This window comes from Erythrolamprus reginae, chromosome Z (assembly GCF_031021105.1).
Source record: "Erythrolamprus reginae isolate rEryReg1 chromosome Z, rEryReg1.hap1, whole genome shotgun sequence".
NCBI classification, from domain to species: Eukaryota; Metazoa; Chordata; class Lepidosauria; order Squamata; family Dipsadidae; genus Erythrolamprus; species Erythrolamprus reginae.
Window position 1 is genome coordinate 96,488,085 of NC_091963.1, and position 14,742 is coordinate 96,502,826.

Sequence of the window (14,742 nt, forward strand, 5' to 3'; positions counted from 1 at the left end):
TTTGTGAGCACAGAAAGGGTGCAATTATACGGGTGCAGGGGAGCAATGAGCACTAGAACTTCTGGTCCAAGTCATGTCTCCTTTTTCTGATAGGTTGTAACTTCAAATGGCTTCTAAGGTAGTCCTCAGTCATAAACTGAGGACTACCTGTGTAATTTAGTGATGACTAGACCCAATGCAAGCAGTAAAAGGGAGAAAAATTAAAAGTGAGCATATCCTAAGAGAGGGGCTTTGTTAATATAATATGATAAAGTATTTATAATCCTTTATGTTGCTTGTCAGATATTTGGGGAAGATTGTTAAAGTCATAATATAAATAATTGTAATGGATAATATACAAAATAAAGCGGAGGTAGGAAACCTTCCTTTCTAAAAATAGGCCAGTCGTTAGAAATCCTTGCTTTTATTGTTTCAGATGAACAGGAAGCTTTAAATTCTATCATGAAGGACTTGGTTGCCCTCCAAATGAGCCGGCGTCCCAGATTGTCTGGCTTTGATAGCATGAAGAACAAAGATACCCCACATTCCAATAGACAGGTAATACATTCCTGATAAGTAGAATCCTGTTTATCATACATATGTTTGGCTAGTAGAAACATTAGTCAGCAATTAATTTCTCCAGTCACATTACCTTTCATCAGCTAGACCAGAGTCCTTAGCAATCTCAGTAACATATTTTACTCTGCTCCAATGCCTTGGAAAACGTAAAGATTCTATCATAGTAATTTTCAATTTGGAGGAGATAGTGTGTGTTATCAAAGATAATTCAAGAGATATGGATAATACTATTAATATGTACTATGGCTGTGCCATATCTGTTTTGATGTCCTGATCTTCTTTCCAAAATTTTCCAATAAATTCTATATTGAGAGCTCTATAAAGCTCAAGAAATTGGTACAGTCATACCTCGTCTTACGAACCTAATTGGTTCCAGGGGGAGGTTCGTAAGACGAAAGGTTCGTAAGACGAAACATTGTTTCCCATAGGAAACAATGTAAAGTCAATTAATCCGTGCAACCAAAAAAAAAACCGCTGCCGCCCGGCTGTCACCTTTTAAAACAGCCTGGGGGCTTCTCAGCGACCTCCCGAACGCCGAACGCCAAACCCGAACCTCCAGGTTCGGCGTTCGGGAGGCCGCCGAGAAGCCCCCAGGCTGTTTTAAAAGGTGACAGCTGGGCGGCGGGGCTTCCCAGCAGCCTCCGAACGCAGAACGTGGAAGTTCGGGTTTGGCGTTCGGCTTCGGGAGACGGCTGGGAAGCCGCCCGGCTGTTTTAAAAGGTCACAGCCGGGCTGGGGGGCTCCCCAGCAACCTCCTGAACCCCGAACTTTTGCCGAACTTCCGGGTTCGGGGTTCAGGAGGTTGCTGGGAAGCCCCCCAGCCCGGCTGTCACCTTTTAAAACAGCCGCGCGGCTTCCCAGCAGACGCCGAACGCGGAAGTTCGGGTTTGGCGTTCGGCGTTCGGGAGGCTGCTGGGAAGCCCCCGGCTGTTTTAAAAGGTGACAGCTGGGCGGCGGGGCTTCCCAGCAACCTTCCGAACCCGGAAGTTCGGCAAAAGTTCGGGGTTCGGGAGGTTGCTGGGAAGCCTCCCATCCCGGCTGTGACCTTTTAAAACAGCCGGGCGGCTTCCCAGCAGCTTCCCGAAGCCGAACGCCAAACCTGAACTTCCGCGTTCGGCGTTCGGCGGCGGCTGGGAAGTCGCGCGGCTGTTTTAAAAGGTCACAGCCGGGCTGTGAGGCTTCCCAGCAACCTCCCGAACTTTTGCCGAACTTCCGGGTTTGGGGTTCGGGAGGTTGCTGGGAAACCTCCCAGCCCAGCTGTCACCTTTTAAAACAGCCGCGCGACTTCCCAGCAGACGCCGAACGCGGAAGTTCGGGTTTGGCATTCGGCTTCGGGAAGCTGCTGGGAAGCCGCCCGGCTGTTTTAAAAGGTCACAGCCGGGATGGGAGGCTTCCCAGCAACCTCCCGAACCCCGAACTTTTGCCGAACTTCCGGGTTCGGTGTTCGGAAGGTTGCTGGGAAGCCCCGCCGCCCAGCTGTCACCTTTTAAAACAGCCGGGGGCTTCCCAGCAGCCTCCCGAACACCGAACCCGGAAGTTCGGGTTTGGCGTTCGTAACACGAAAAAAGTTCGTAAGAAGAGGCAAATTTTTTCTGAACCCCGGGTTCGTATCTCGAGTTGTTCGTAAGACGAGGGGTTCGTATCTTGAGGTACCACTGTATTTATTTTATTATTTATTTATTTATTGGATTTGTATGCCGCCCCTCTCCGGAGACTCGGCGGCATACAAATATATTGTCATGATGGGGAATATTCCAGATATTAATTACGGTACTCCATTCTGCCCACGAATACTTCCATAGACATGCAAATATCTTCCATCCCTCTCTTCATTCTCAGATATTTCCTAACAGTAAGTATACCTTTAAGGTTGTTTCACAAATATACTCCATTCATTCTACATACTTATTTCTATACTTCTCATTTACCTATGATAAACTTTTGATTTTTTCTTGTCTAAATAAATAACTTAGGGTTTTTTCCCCCTCTCTTTAAGAAAAAACACAGTGCCAGCAACCCAGGTCTCCTAAACAACCTTATAAGAAAGCAAAATAGTCTTGCTGTAGAGGAAAAAAAGTTACAGGTAAAAAAAAAACTTTTCTCTTCTAGTACTGACTGTTCAGCCAATAGTATAGCTTTTATAATTGTGCAAATAGCATTAATTTAAAAGAACTAAAGTGAAAAGTAGCATTTTTTCTGAATTTCTCCAAATAGAAAAGCACACCTTAGTTTCATATCTTGTATTATATCCAGAAGTAAATATATGAGATACTCAAGGGTCTCTCTTGATAGAACTAATTGTTAAAGATAGAGTGCAGAGTTTTATTCATTTATTCAATGTGGCTGCCCATCGCACTGCAGAATTCTGGGAAGCTATAACATTATTATAAAACATCAAACATTAATGGCAGCAAGGGTAAAAAACCAATTTGATATGTATGAGACTCTAATTAACAGTCTGACTAATGGCTGGGAACACATCCATGTCATTAAGGTGTTCTGAAAAGCAAAAGAGTTGGGACTGTAACACAATAAGCCTGCTTCCTGGATCCCACAAGATGATACTTTTTCATTCACGGGTTAGTACCATGCCTCGCCTAAATCTAGAGCAGTGGTTCCCAACCTTTTTTTGCACATACCCCACCTAAGCATCTCTAAAATCCTGAGGCCTCCCCCCATGATGTATAATTCTTATCATTCAAAAAGTGAACTACTCACACGGAGGAAACCTAAAAGGCCATTAACTAGATTTAAACAAGATTCCAATTGCCTCCATTAAAAATGAAATTGCTCCCTTGTGGGGCGTGGGCCCCATGTCGACAACCAGAAATCTAGAGGATGGTTAGAAACAAAAGAAGTCCCACAAAAAACCTGGTCCTGTGTTGTGACTGGTAGCAACCTGCCAGTGACGTCATACAACTGGACTGGTCAGTGCCAGTCTGTGGAGGCTGCCATCTTCTTTTGGAATTTTTGGGGATTTTTTTTTTAAAGTATTTTTTTTTCTTCTGCGCAAAAGCATTTCTGGCATTGCGCATGCATGGCCCATCTTTTTTAAAAAATTTTATTTATTTTGTCCAATACACAATGAGGGTTTTAGTGGGTATATATCTATATATACATAGTAAAATACATTAAGAAGGTTATAGAGGAGATACTCATAGTAAAATATATCTAAGAAATAATGGAAAAGAAGGTATAGTAATAGAACATATCAATGAAAGAATAGAAGAAGAGATATAGGAATAGAAGAAAGGTATAGGAGTTATAGGAGAGCAATAGGACAGGGGATGGAAGGCACTCTAGTGCACTTGTACTCGCCCCTTCTTGTTTTTGCCTTTTTTTCTGATTTTTTTAAACTTTATATGCGCATGCGTACCCATGAGGCATGGCCAGAGGAGGAAGCGAACTGGCAGCCAGGTAAATTATAACCCACCCCTGAAGTACACCTTCTCTCTTTTAATCCCTGTCCTCTGAAACAGATCCCACTCCACACCCCAAGTTACAGGCAGTACTCTTCCTCCTGGCAGTCTAAGGCTCTTAAACCTGTCTTTGGTCTCGGGTCTAGAACCATGTATTTTGTGGGACCCTGTTGTGGTTTCTTGTTGTTACAATTGTTTGAGTTAGCCTAGCCTGTCTGTATATGATTTTAATTGTTTTTATTGGGTTCTATGCTGGGAAATAATAACAGATTTAAATGATAAAGTATCCTCTGAGATACTTTAATTATAAACTGAATAAAAGTTATCAAAGTATTTAATAGGCAATATGAATAATTTTGTTTTGGCAGAGTGACATCAGGATAAAGTTTGAACATAATGGGGAAAGAAGGTAAGTTTTAATTTTTGTTTGTGTTTTCCTTTTACATACCTTACTGCAATTCAGATATACAATCAAGATTGAATATATTGGACAATGATAAGTTTTTTAGCATTTGGCCTCTGTACACCACCACACTGTATTTGAAATGAAACCTTCAATATATGAGTAGAAGGAAGGCTTCCAGCTTTAATTCATGGGGTTTAACAAAAGTGTGGCATTAACTATTGAATAATTGCAGCTGTTTTAATCCACTCGCTCCCATTTTTGTGGTTTATAAGTAAGAAACAAATACAACTACAAGTACAAGGATTGTTTTTAATACTACTTGGATGAAAACCCTTTGCAGTCAATGACTGCCTGAATTTCTGAAACCCATGCACATGAAAAATTCTGAATGTTGTCCTTTGAGATTACTTTACTGCAATTGCCTTCGGCTGTTGTATCTGTTTATGTTTTTTTCTGTCTTCAGTCTTGCCTTCAGTAAGTGAACCTTCTGTTGCACTGAGATCAGGTGAGTGACTTGGCCAGTGAATAATATCCCTTTTGTTTTTTGCCTAGAGAATTCCTTGGGTTTCTTTTGCTATATGTTTTGTGTCTTTATCCATCAGCAATATGAAGCGGCGTGCTATTAGTTTTGCTGAATTTGGCTGAATCTAAGCAGAGAATACAGTCTCGTGGAGTTCTAAATTCCTCCTATTTTTATCAGCAATGAGGTTATCAATAAATTACGTGGATAACGTGACCTCCATTATGTTTGACAGATGATGTGGTATGCTTTAGATCATGAGTTGTTCTTTGTCTTCTTCAGACTTTTCTCTTCCCATTCCTTCTGGTACAAGTTAATCTTCATTTCATTAGTCCAAAGCAGGGGTCACCAAACTTGGCAACTTTAAGACGTGGACTTCAACTCCCAGAATTCTCCAGCCAGCACAGGAGTTGAAGTCCACAAGTCTTAAAGTTGCCAAGTTTGAAGACCTCTGGTCCAAAGAATCTTATTCCAGAATTTGGCAGCTTTTTTAGGTGGCAAAGTCTAATCTGAACTTTATGTTCTTGAGTGTTACCAATGTGTTTGATTGTAAACTTTGACAATGATATGCCTGCCTCCTCAAGAATGTTCTAGACTTGGCTTGACATTATGAAAGAGTTTTTCTTCACTGCTAACAGAATTATGTGGTCATCCATTTTAGTGGTCATCCAGGCCTTTTGGTGTTGCTGAGCCTGCCAGTTAATTCCTTCCTTTTAAGAATGGCAAACAGACTAAGGATAGCCTCTTTTAGTTGTATAGACATCTCTTTGGTCCACCGTGTGTGTGTGTGTGTACATGCACATGCGTCCACACGCGCTCAATGATTAATTTAACAGTTGCACTTTTGTCAAACTGCTTGAATGAAAGCTGAAAGTTTTCACTTCTCTCACATCTTGAGTGTTTTGTTTCAAATTCAATGTGTGGAGTACAGAGATCAAATGCCAACCAACCCCCCCCCCATCATTGTCCCAATATAGACTAACCTGACTATTGCAATTATCTTGTTTAAACTGTGTCTGATCAGTAATGAAAATTTTATTCTTTTTCCTATACAAATAAATAATTTAAAAATACTTAAAAAACAGAATCCAAGGTTGAGAGACTGCCTGTAAAAATAAAGTAGAGAGAATTTATGAATATTATTACAGAATGGTTATGTTAGCGAATTAGGAGAAAGGAAGGAAAGAAAGGGAGGGGAAAAAACTTTGATACACTGTCCAAACCATTTTGTTATATGAATTATCTAGAGCCCACTTTGCTGCCATAATCAGTATTTTGGTGTCCCATCCAGAATTATCCCCTTTACCCGGCCTATCCGCTATGAAGATGTTCAGCAGAAAGTGAAAACAGCTTTTGGGCAGCCACTGGATCCCTACTACATGAATAATGAGGTAGTAACTTACCCTATATAGCGTGTTTTTATTCCTTTCTAAAAGGGTTGAATTTAGTTCCAACAGTAACAACAAAAAAAAGAAAACAATAGGCTGTGCAAGCAACTCAGAAGTAAATGCTTTTGTTTCAGGAGCAATAACAATAAAAGTATCTTCTGTACATGCAGAAGACGTATTTACAGAAAATGTAAGACTGTGACACCAAAACCATCCCTCCAAATAGTATTTGGGATTCTAGAAAATGATTTTCTGCAGCTCCAGTTTTCTGAAAAATTGTCTTCTTCAGAATTGTATTCGGATTTTAACTAAGTCTGAAATAATTTCAGTTCCTGATTTTCAGACATATAACTAATTATATTTACAGTATGTCACAAACAAGATACTTTATTTCATTTAGGGAATCTTACCAAAGAGAATAATTAATTTTCAAATAAATGGAACAATTGAGAGGATCACTACATTATTATCCTTTCAGGAAATAGGAGATGTTGGAAACAATTAGTTGCCTGTCTATATTGAATTTCTCCCAAATGTTTTGGGAATTCGTCTGCTTTTTACATTTTGTAAAATATAATAAAATTATTATGAATCAGATTCCCTTCTAGCATGTATAGTTCAGATAATACAGAAAGTGTCAAGTTGAAGAAATCTTCACTTATTGGAGAAAAAATATATAATTGGATAATACAGTGATCCCTCGATTTTCGCGATCTCAATCTTCGCGAAACGCTATATCGCGATTTTTCCACCCGATGACGTCACTCCTTTCCTTTCTCATCTTTCTTTCTCTCTCTCTATCTCTATCTTGCTTCTTCCTCTCTCACACTCTCTTCCTCCCTCTCTCATCTCTTTCTTTCCTTCTCTCTCTTTCTCTATCTCTCCCCCTCTTGCTCTCGAGCGGCAAGCGAGCAGCTGGGCGGGCGGGTGAACGGGCAAGCGGCAAGCGAGCAGCCGGGCCCGCGGGCGAACGGGCAAGCGAGCAGCCGGGCGGGCGGGTGAACGGGCAAGCGGCAAGCGAGCAGCCGGGCGTTCGGGTGAACGGGCAAGCGGCAAGCGAGCAGCCGGGCGGGCGGGTGAACGGGCAAGCGAGCAGGCGGGCGGGCGAACGGGCAAGCGGCAAGCGAGCAGCCGGGCGGGCGGGTGAACGGGCAAGCGGCAAGCGAGCAGCCGGGCGGGCGAACGGGCAAGCGGCAAGTGAGCGGCCGGGCGGGCGGGTGACGGGCAAGCAGCAAGCGATCTTGGGGTTTCCCCTTTGCCTGGGCGGCGGGAAGACCCAGGGAAGGTTCCTTCGGCCGCCCAGCAGCTGATCTGCTCCGCAGCGCGGCAGCAGCGAGGCAGCAGCGAGGAGCCGAAGATGGGGTTTCCCCTTTGCCTGGGCAACGGGGAAACCCCATCTTCGGCTCCTCACTGCTGCCGCGCTGCGGAGCAGATCAGCTGCTGTGCGGCCAAAGGAACCTTCCCTGGGTGCCGCCCGCCGCCCACGCAAACTCCACCATCTGCGCATGTGCGGCCATGAAAAAAAGGGCGCGCATGCGCAGATGGTGTTTTTACTTCCGCAACCCTACATCGCGAAAAATCGATTATCGCGAGGGGTCTTGGAACGGAACCCTCGCGATACTCGAGGGATCACTGTATATGGAAACCAGCTTAAAATTTGGAAATTGCTAAACTGATTTTTAATATTAAAATTAATCTCTCTTCCGCATTGTTCTTACAAGAAATTCAAAGGAATAGAAGCTTTACTTGATATCAGTTTGGGAAATGCATGTAGAAATAATTATGTTAAAAAGGTGATAATTGGGTTGTTTCCTTCATGCGAAATAAATAGTTTGAAATATATCTGAAGGAATAGTTTTGCTATTTTATAGCTTATACAGTGGTACCTCGTCATACGAACCCCTCATCATGCGAACGTTTCGAGATACGAACCCAAGGTTCAGAAATTTTTTGCCTCTTCTTACGAACTTTTTTCGCCTTACGAACCCACCATCGCCGCTGGAATGCCCCGCCTCCGGACTTGCGTTGCAAGTGAAGTGCCCGTTTTTGTGATCCTGGGATTCCCCTGAGGCTCCCCTCCATGGGAAACCCCACCTGGTGAAATCGCACCATCGCGAAAACACGGAAGTCCTCAAAACCCCGCCTCCGGACTTCTGTGTTTTTGCGATGGTGCAATTTCGCTGAGGCTTCCCTCGCTGGGAAACCCCACCTCCAGACTTCTGCTGCCAGCAAAACACCTGTTTTTGCGCTGCTGGGATTCCCCTTCAGCATTGCAAAAATGTGGAAGTCCGGAGATGGGGTTTCCCATGGAGGGGAGCTTCAGGGGAATCCCACCAGTGCAAAAACAGGCACTTTGGCTTGAAAAGGGTAAATTTGGGGCTTGCATGCATTAATCGGTTTTCCATTGATTCCTATGGGAAACATTGCTTCGTCTTACGAACTTTTCACCTTACGAACCTCCTCCTGGAATCAATTAAGTTCGTAAGACGAGGTATCATTGTATATGTTTTCCTTCCATAAATTATGGTTATTGCAAATCCATATAGCATAAAGCAGTTTAAGAATCAGTGTTGCCTTGCTATCCCCTTGTTCAACAAGTAATCCCTTGTTGCTATTGAGAATTTAAAATGGAATGAACCTTTACGAACTCTTTTGTCTCTATTTGTTCTTTGCAGTTATCTATTCCATTGAAAAGTCAAGATGACCTTGATAAGGCAATAGATCTGTTAGACCGAAGCTCAAATGTGAAAAGCCTTAGAATATTACTCCTGTCTCAGGATAAAAACCATGTGAGTAAAGGCCATGTAATTATTTCAGTTTCACATTTGTTGCGATTGTCATAACAAATGTCATTAACTGGTATTACTTACTGACTCACCAAAAGATTCTTTATACACTGCTTAAAGCGGAAACAAAGTATCACATAATTTCTTGATCTTCCATCTTATTTCTGGTCATCACTGATTGTTCATCTTGAAGTTGTTTGTAAGGAAATTGCAGGTTTTGATAAACCTCCAAATATTGGCATGATATGAATTCCTGGCTAGAAAGCAAGGAAAGCATTTTTTGACATCTAATATTGCATTGATTGATAGATTGATTTTAAGCTTTCTTTCATGTTCTTTTACATTTTCAGATTGTGTCGTGATTTTTAGTTCATACTGATACATAGATTTAAAGCCCTATTAACAAAATCCTTAAAAGTGAATCTGTATCTTCCTCACAAATATGCAAAATGAATACATCATAATATACAGAACTAAAGAAAACAAACCTAAAATTCCACACATTAGATACAAATATTTATATTAGGTCGCTTGATAGTGAGAGTCAACAGTACGGTTGACAAATTATGTCTTCTATATCAGCGTTTCCCAACGTTGGCCACTTGAAGATATTTGGACTTCAACTCCCAGAATTCCCCAGCCAGCAAATGGCCAAGGTTGGGAAACACTGTTCTATATAACCAATAAATGTATGTACATAGTGAAAGAAAATATTAATTGATAAGCAAATAACTATGTCTATTGCATGTAAAGAATACTACTGTAACTGAATATATTTTATATGTTGTTCAAATTTATATGTTCATCTTTCTGTTTTTCTTGGTTTTTTTCTTTATATATTTTGTTTATTTCTTTTCTTTCTGTTTTTATATATAGAAACATAATAAATATTTTTTTTTAAAAAAGAAAAATGCAATTTTTACTTATAAGGGCTACAAGTAATTTACCAATTGCTTCTATTGGTGCCCTCCAAATTCAGATATTTAAATTAAAGTACTTAGAATTCTGTTTCAGAATAACTTTGAACTTCAGTTTGAATTTATTTATACTTAATAAAATATATAAACTTATAGATATATCATGAGATCTTTGCAAAGAATATACCCCTCATTAATTTTAATATTATGAGGAATCCTTTGTAAATGCAGTTAAATGTGCACTCAAAATGTGCATGGCCCTTTGTGCATTGTCTTGTCAGATCCAGACTTTCATAGCACACCAGCTATGGTTCCTATCCAGTATTAGCTCAAAATGAATATTCTGAATTTACGATGCTGTAATCTATAGAATAACCATTTTGAGTTTACATTTCATTTTCATTTTCATTTTCAGTCACAGATAAATAACGCCATCCTGCTTATTTTTTTCATTCTTGTCATTGTTTTAGAGCTAAAACAATCCTAAAGTGTTTAAATCTTATTGGTTTCACTTTGTTTTTAACAGGTCAGTCTCTCATCCTATTCAGGGATGCCAAAGCAAGTCAGAATCAAAACTTCCCAATCTACGGGAGATGTAAACACTGCCTACCAGCCACTTGAAACCCGAAGCAGACACTTGTCTATCAGTGAGTGTATTAATCTGTCACTGTATTAGGGAACATAAATAATATTGAGTTCTGCAAACATTTGATTTGTGGTTTAGTATCTTTGTGCCCTATTATTAGCTACTCAACTGTATCCAGCTCTTGGACAATTGTGTGCATATAACCCTTTTCTTATTTCCCCCCCTCCCTTATGCTATAAATTATACCTTTCTTTTTTCATTCTATATATACATGCACTCTTTCTTTCTTCACATCTCTACTATTAATAGTTATGTGAACTGAAAGTTATTGGCCTTGCAGCTATTTCCATCCATATCCATTTTGAATCGCATCCATAAAAATTCAAAAAATAGGACAACTCCTTTCCTTACCGTCTGTTTCCTTTCAATAGCTGTTCTATTCATAACTTCCTGTCTTCCAGTGCTAGCTTTGTGAATTTTATTTAATTTCATATGATATCATATCTGTTATCCATAACATATGTACAAAAATATAAAGCAACTAGTTAATTATAATCCCATTTGAAGAGCATTCAGTTACATGTTAGCATTTGCACAGATCCTATGAAGATATTTGGGAACAGTTACGACCTATTGAATCTGAGGAAATGGACAGAGCTCTTATGTCCATAAACTTGGCCATTGCTTTTAAGCTTTATATTCCTCTTTGCTGACTAAGACTGCCTTGGAGGTGAAATGTGGATAGGTGGTTGATGATGAATTCATCTTGAAGAAAGAAGCCAAGTCAGTTATCTCTCTGCTTCTTAGCTATTTTTCTTGTAATTTTTATTTGCATATTTCCCCTTTTTCCATTTACAAAGTTGCATTGTATGCCGCCCCGAGTCTTCGGAAAGGGGCAGCATACAAATCTAATAAATTATTATTATTATTATTATTACTCTGCATTGTCAGAATGCTTGCTTAAATTATCATCAGGTGAATCATATATACGGAATCTTTTAAATGTCACTCTTATTGTAAGATCCATTATTCAAACCATACTTCTTCTAACGTTGGTCCACTGACCGCCTATCCAGTGATGCTTATATTTTGTTTGAAATGCTTCCGCAAAATGCTTCCGCAAAATGTATCAATTCCTTTTCAGATGTCCTTTATCTTGTGCAGCCATTAATAAGCATCATTAAATATTCAGGCTCTCAGAATACAGGTCGAAGTTCACCCCCACCAGGATATGTCCCAGAGAGGCAGCAGCGAATTGCTCGCCAGGGGTCCTATACCAGCATAAACAGTGAAGGAGAATTTATACCAGAAACTAATGAACAAAATGTAAGTTGAAAGTTCAAATAATTTATCAATATAAAAATATTTATACAATATATACTTATCAATATAAAATGTGAGATTAAAAATATGTTTTAAAAATAAAGCCTCGAATGTCCACTATTTTCTTCAGCTGGGTTTCTTATATGCCAGATAGCAAATTGTCTTAAATTCAAATACATCAATGCAAACCAGTAATCTTTTTTCCTTTATACTATATTACCAATCATGCTAATTGGCAATAGCCCTCTCAATATCAATTTGAGTTACTCTTATTTTGCATCAAGGATGTACCTTTTTCTTTATACCAGTGGCTACATTTGACATTTGGTAGGGTATTGGGAGTCATTTACTTCCAAAAAGTGGATTGAATTTGGATTAAAATTAGATTGGATTTGGTTACTTAAAATGCAATTAAGGTGAGTATGTCTTGGATATTTGCTATTTCCCCGTTCTGTTACAGTAACAATTATTTTATTTTTATTTTATTGATTGATTTTGTCCATTGCACAATGAGAGTTATATTGGGTATACATATAGTAAATATATAATGAAGGTTATAGAGGATATGCTCATAGTAAAATATATCTAAGAAAGAAGAGAAGAAATAGGAATAAAATATATCAGTGAAAGAATAGAATAAATATAGGAAAGAAGAATGGTATAGGAGATATAGGAGAGTAATAGGACAGGGGATGGAAGGCATTCTAGTGCACTTATGCACACCCCTTACTGACCTCTTAGGAATCTGGAGAGGTCAACCATGGATAGTCTAAGGGTAAAGTGTTGGGGGTTTGGGGATGATACTATGGAGTCCGGTAATGAGTTCCACGCTTCGACAACTCAGTTACTGAAGTCGTATTTTTTACAGTCAAGTTTGGAGCGGTTAATATTAAGTTTAAATCTGTTGTGTGCTCTTGTGTTGTTGTGGTTGAAGCTGAAATAGTCGCCGACAGACAGGACGTTGCAGCATATAATTTTGTGGGCAATACTTAAATCATATTTAAGGCGTCTTAGTTCTAAGCTTTCTAGATCCAGGGTTGAAAGTCTAGTCTCGTAGGGTATTCTGTTTCGAGTGGAGAAGTGAAGGGCTCTTCTTGTGAAGTTGAATTCACCATCAACTTTGGAAAGTGTTTGGAAACTATAGTCAGATCATTAGGAAGTCACATAAGGTTTTGGGCTTCTGAGCAAACACTGTCGTATGTGATGATGCCAAATCTTAAATATGGGACCTTCTCCATATTACATATTTGTCTATTAAAGAGCTACAGGCCCTGCCCAACATATTTAATGTTTTCGTATGTATATATATAAACCTGTATTTTATATAGTAGTAACTTTTTTTAACGTTATGCTTTAATCTTAGCTTCAGGAATTGATTCTTTGTTTTCTCATAGAAATGGTGACATGGTGGGAACCATTTGTATATTGCAAGTGGGGGGTATTGGCTATATACCACTAGAAAATTCATATACTGTATCATTAGAGAGGTCCTCCCAAGCTCCAGTTCCTTCCATTTTTCCCATAAGCCAAGTGATCAGTATTATTAATTAGAGATAAGAGAACATAATTTTTACAATTACTTACAATGGAAAATTTCACTCTACATTTGATAGCAAAATTCAAGACTCCTTTCATCCCTCTGGATGACATGCCAAAAATTGCTGGGTTCCCATATTAATAGAATAGTATAGATTAGAATTCTTTATTGGCCAAGTGTGATTGGACACATAGGGAATTTGTCTTTGGTGCATATGCTCGCAGTGTACATAAAGAATAACAAAATACATTCATCAAGAAACATAAGATACAACACTTAGTGATAGTCATAGTTACTAATAAGCAATTACTGTACTAGGAAATAAATAAAAAAATATAAATTGTAAAGATACAAGCCACATGGTTATAGTCGTAAGTGGGAAGAGATAGGTACTAGGAAGGATGAGAAGAATGATAGTAATACAGTCTTAGTAATTTGACAGTGTTGTGGGAATTAGTTTAGCGGAGTGATAGCATTCAGAAAAAAGCTGTTCTTATCCATCCTAAGATAAAATACAGAAAATAGTATAACGGCAGACTAGATGGACCATGAAGTCTTTTTCTGCCGTCAGATTTCTATGTTTCTATGTTTATGTCTAGTTGTTCTGGTGTGCAGTGCTCTATAGCCTCGCTTTGAGGCTAGAAGTTGAAACAATTTATGTCCAGGATGTGTGTGTGTGTGGGGGGGGGGGGTTGTAGATATTTTCACAGCTTTCTTTGACTCACGCAGTATACAGGTCCTCAATGGAAGGCAGGTTGGTAGCAATTGTTTTTTCTGCAGTTCTAATTATCCGTTTTAAGTTTGTGTCTGTCTTGTGACGCAAATTCAGTGATTCTGTGATCTAAGATTCTGTGATCTGTTTTTGTTTGTTTCTCCTTGTGATCCTGGTCAGTATGGTTGGAAGGAATAGACTGCATTGATATGAGGAAGAAGATACTCTCTAGGTTTCTGAGGTCCACTGACAGTACATAGTGTTGTTAGGACCGTGAGGGCGAACTTATGGCACGAGGGCTCCAGGTGGCATGTGGTGCCATATCAGAGGGCATGCGAGATGTTGCCCTATGTGAGCTCCAGCATGCATGCGGCGCACTGGCCAGCTGATTTTCATCCTTGGGGAAGGCCCTTTCGCCCTCCAGACGCTTCACTGAAGCTCCGGAGTGCAAAAAAACAGCACAACAGGCAAACCAGAAGTGCATTTTTCTGAACTTGCAGTTTGGCTGTTTTTTTAACATCCCAGGTTTCAGTGAGACCTGTGCGCATGCGTGGGGATGAGAAGGATTGTGCACATGCGCAAGGGCAGCA

At 39.8% G+C, this 14,742-nt stretch overlaps 1 protein-coding gene across 3 annotated transcripts in view; it reads left to right on the forward strand.

Moving 5' to 3' along the window:
• MAP3K3 (mitogen-activated protein kinase kinase kinase 3) overlaps positions 1–14,742 on the forward strand; it is a 67,171-nt gene that overhangs the window by 13,949 nt on the left and 38,480 nt on the right. For 2 of the 3 annotated variants that reach the window (XM_070727090.1, XM_070727092.1), the window contains exons 2-8: positions 416–537; positions 2,555–2,641; positions 4,346–4,386; positions 6,195–6,294; positions 8,967–9,080; positions 10,521–10,641; positions 11,773–11,906. In XM_070727090.1, coding sequence (XP_070583191.1) covers positions 416–537; positions 2,555–2,641; positions 4,346–4,386; positions 6,195–6,294; positions 8,967–9,080; positions 10,521–10,641; positions 11,773–11,906 — 719 coding nt within the window. The remainder of the gene's footprint in view (positions 1–415; positions 538–2,554; positions 2,642–4,345; positions 4,387–6,194; positions 6,295–8,966; positions 9,081–10,520; positions 10,642–11,772; positions 11,907–14,742) is intronic. The other variant, XM_070727093.1, reaches the window with a different exon arrangement.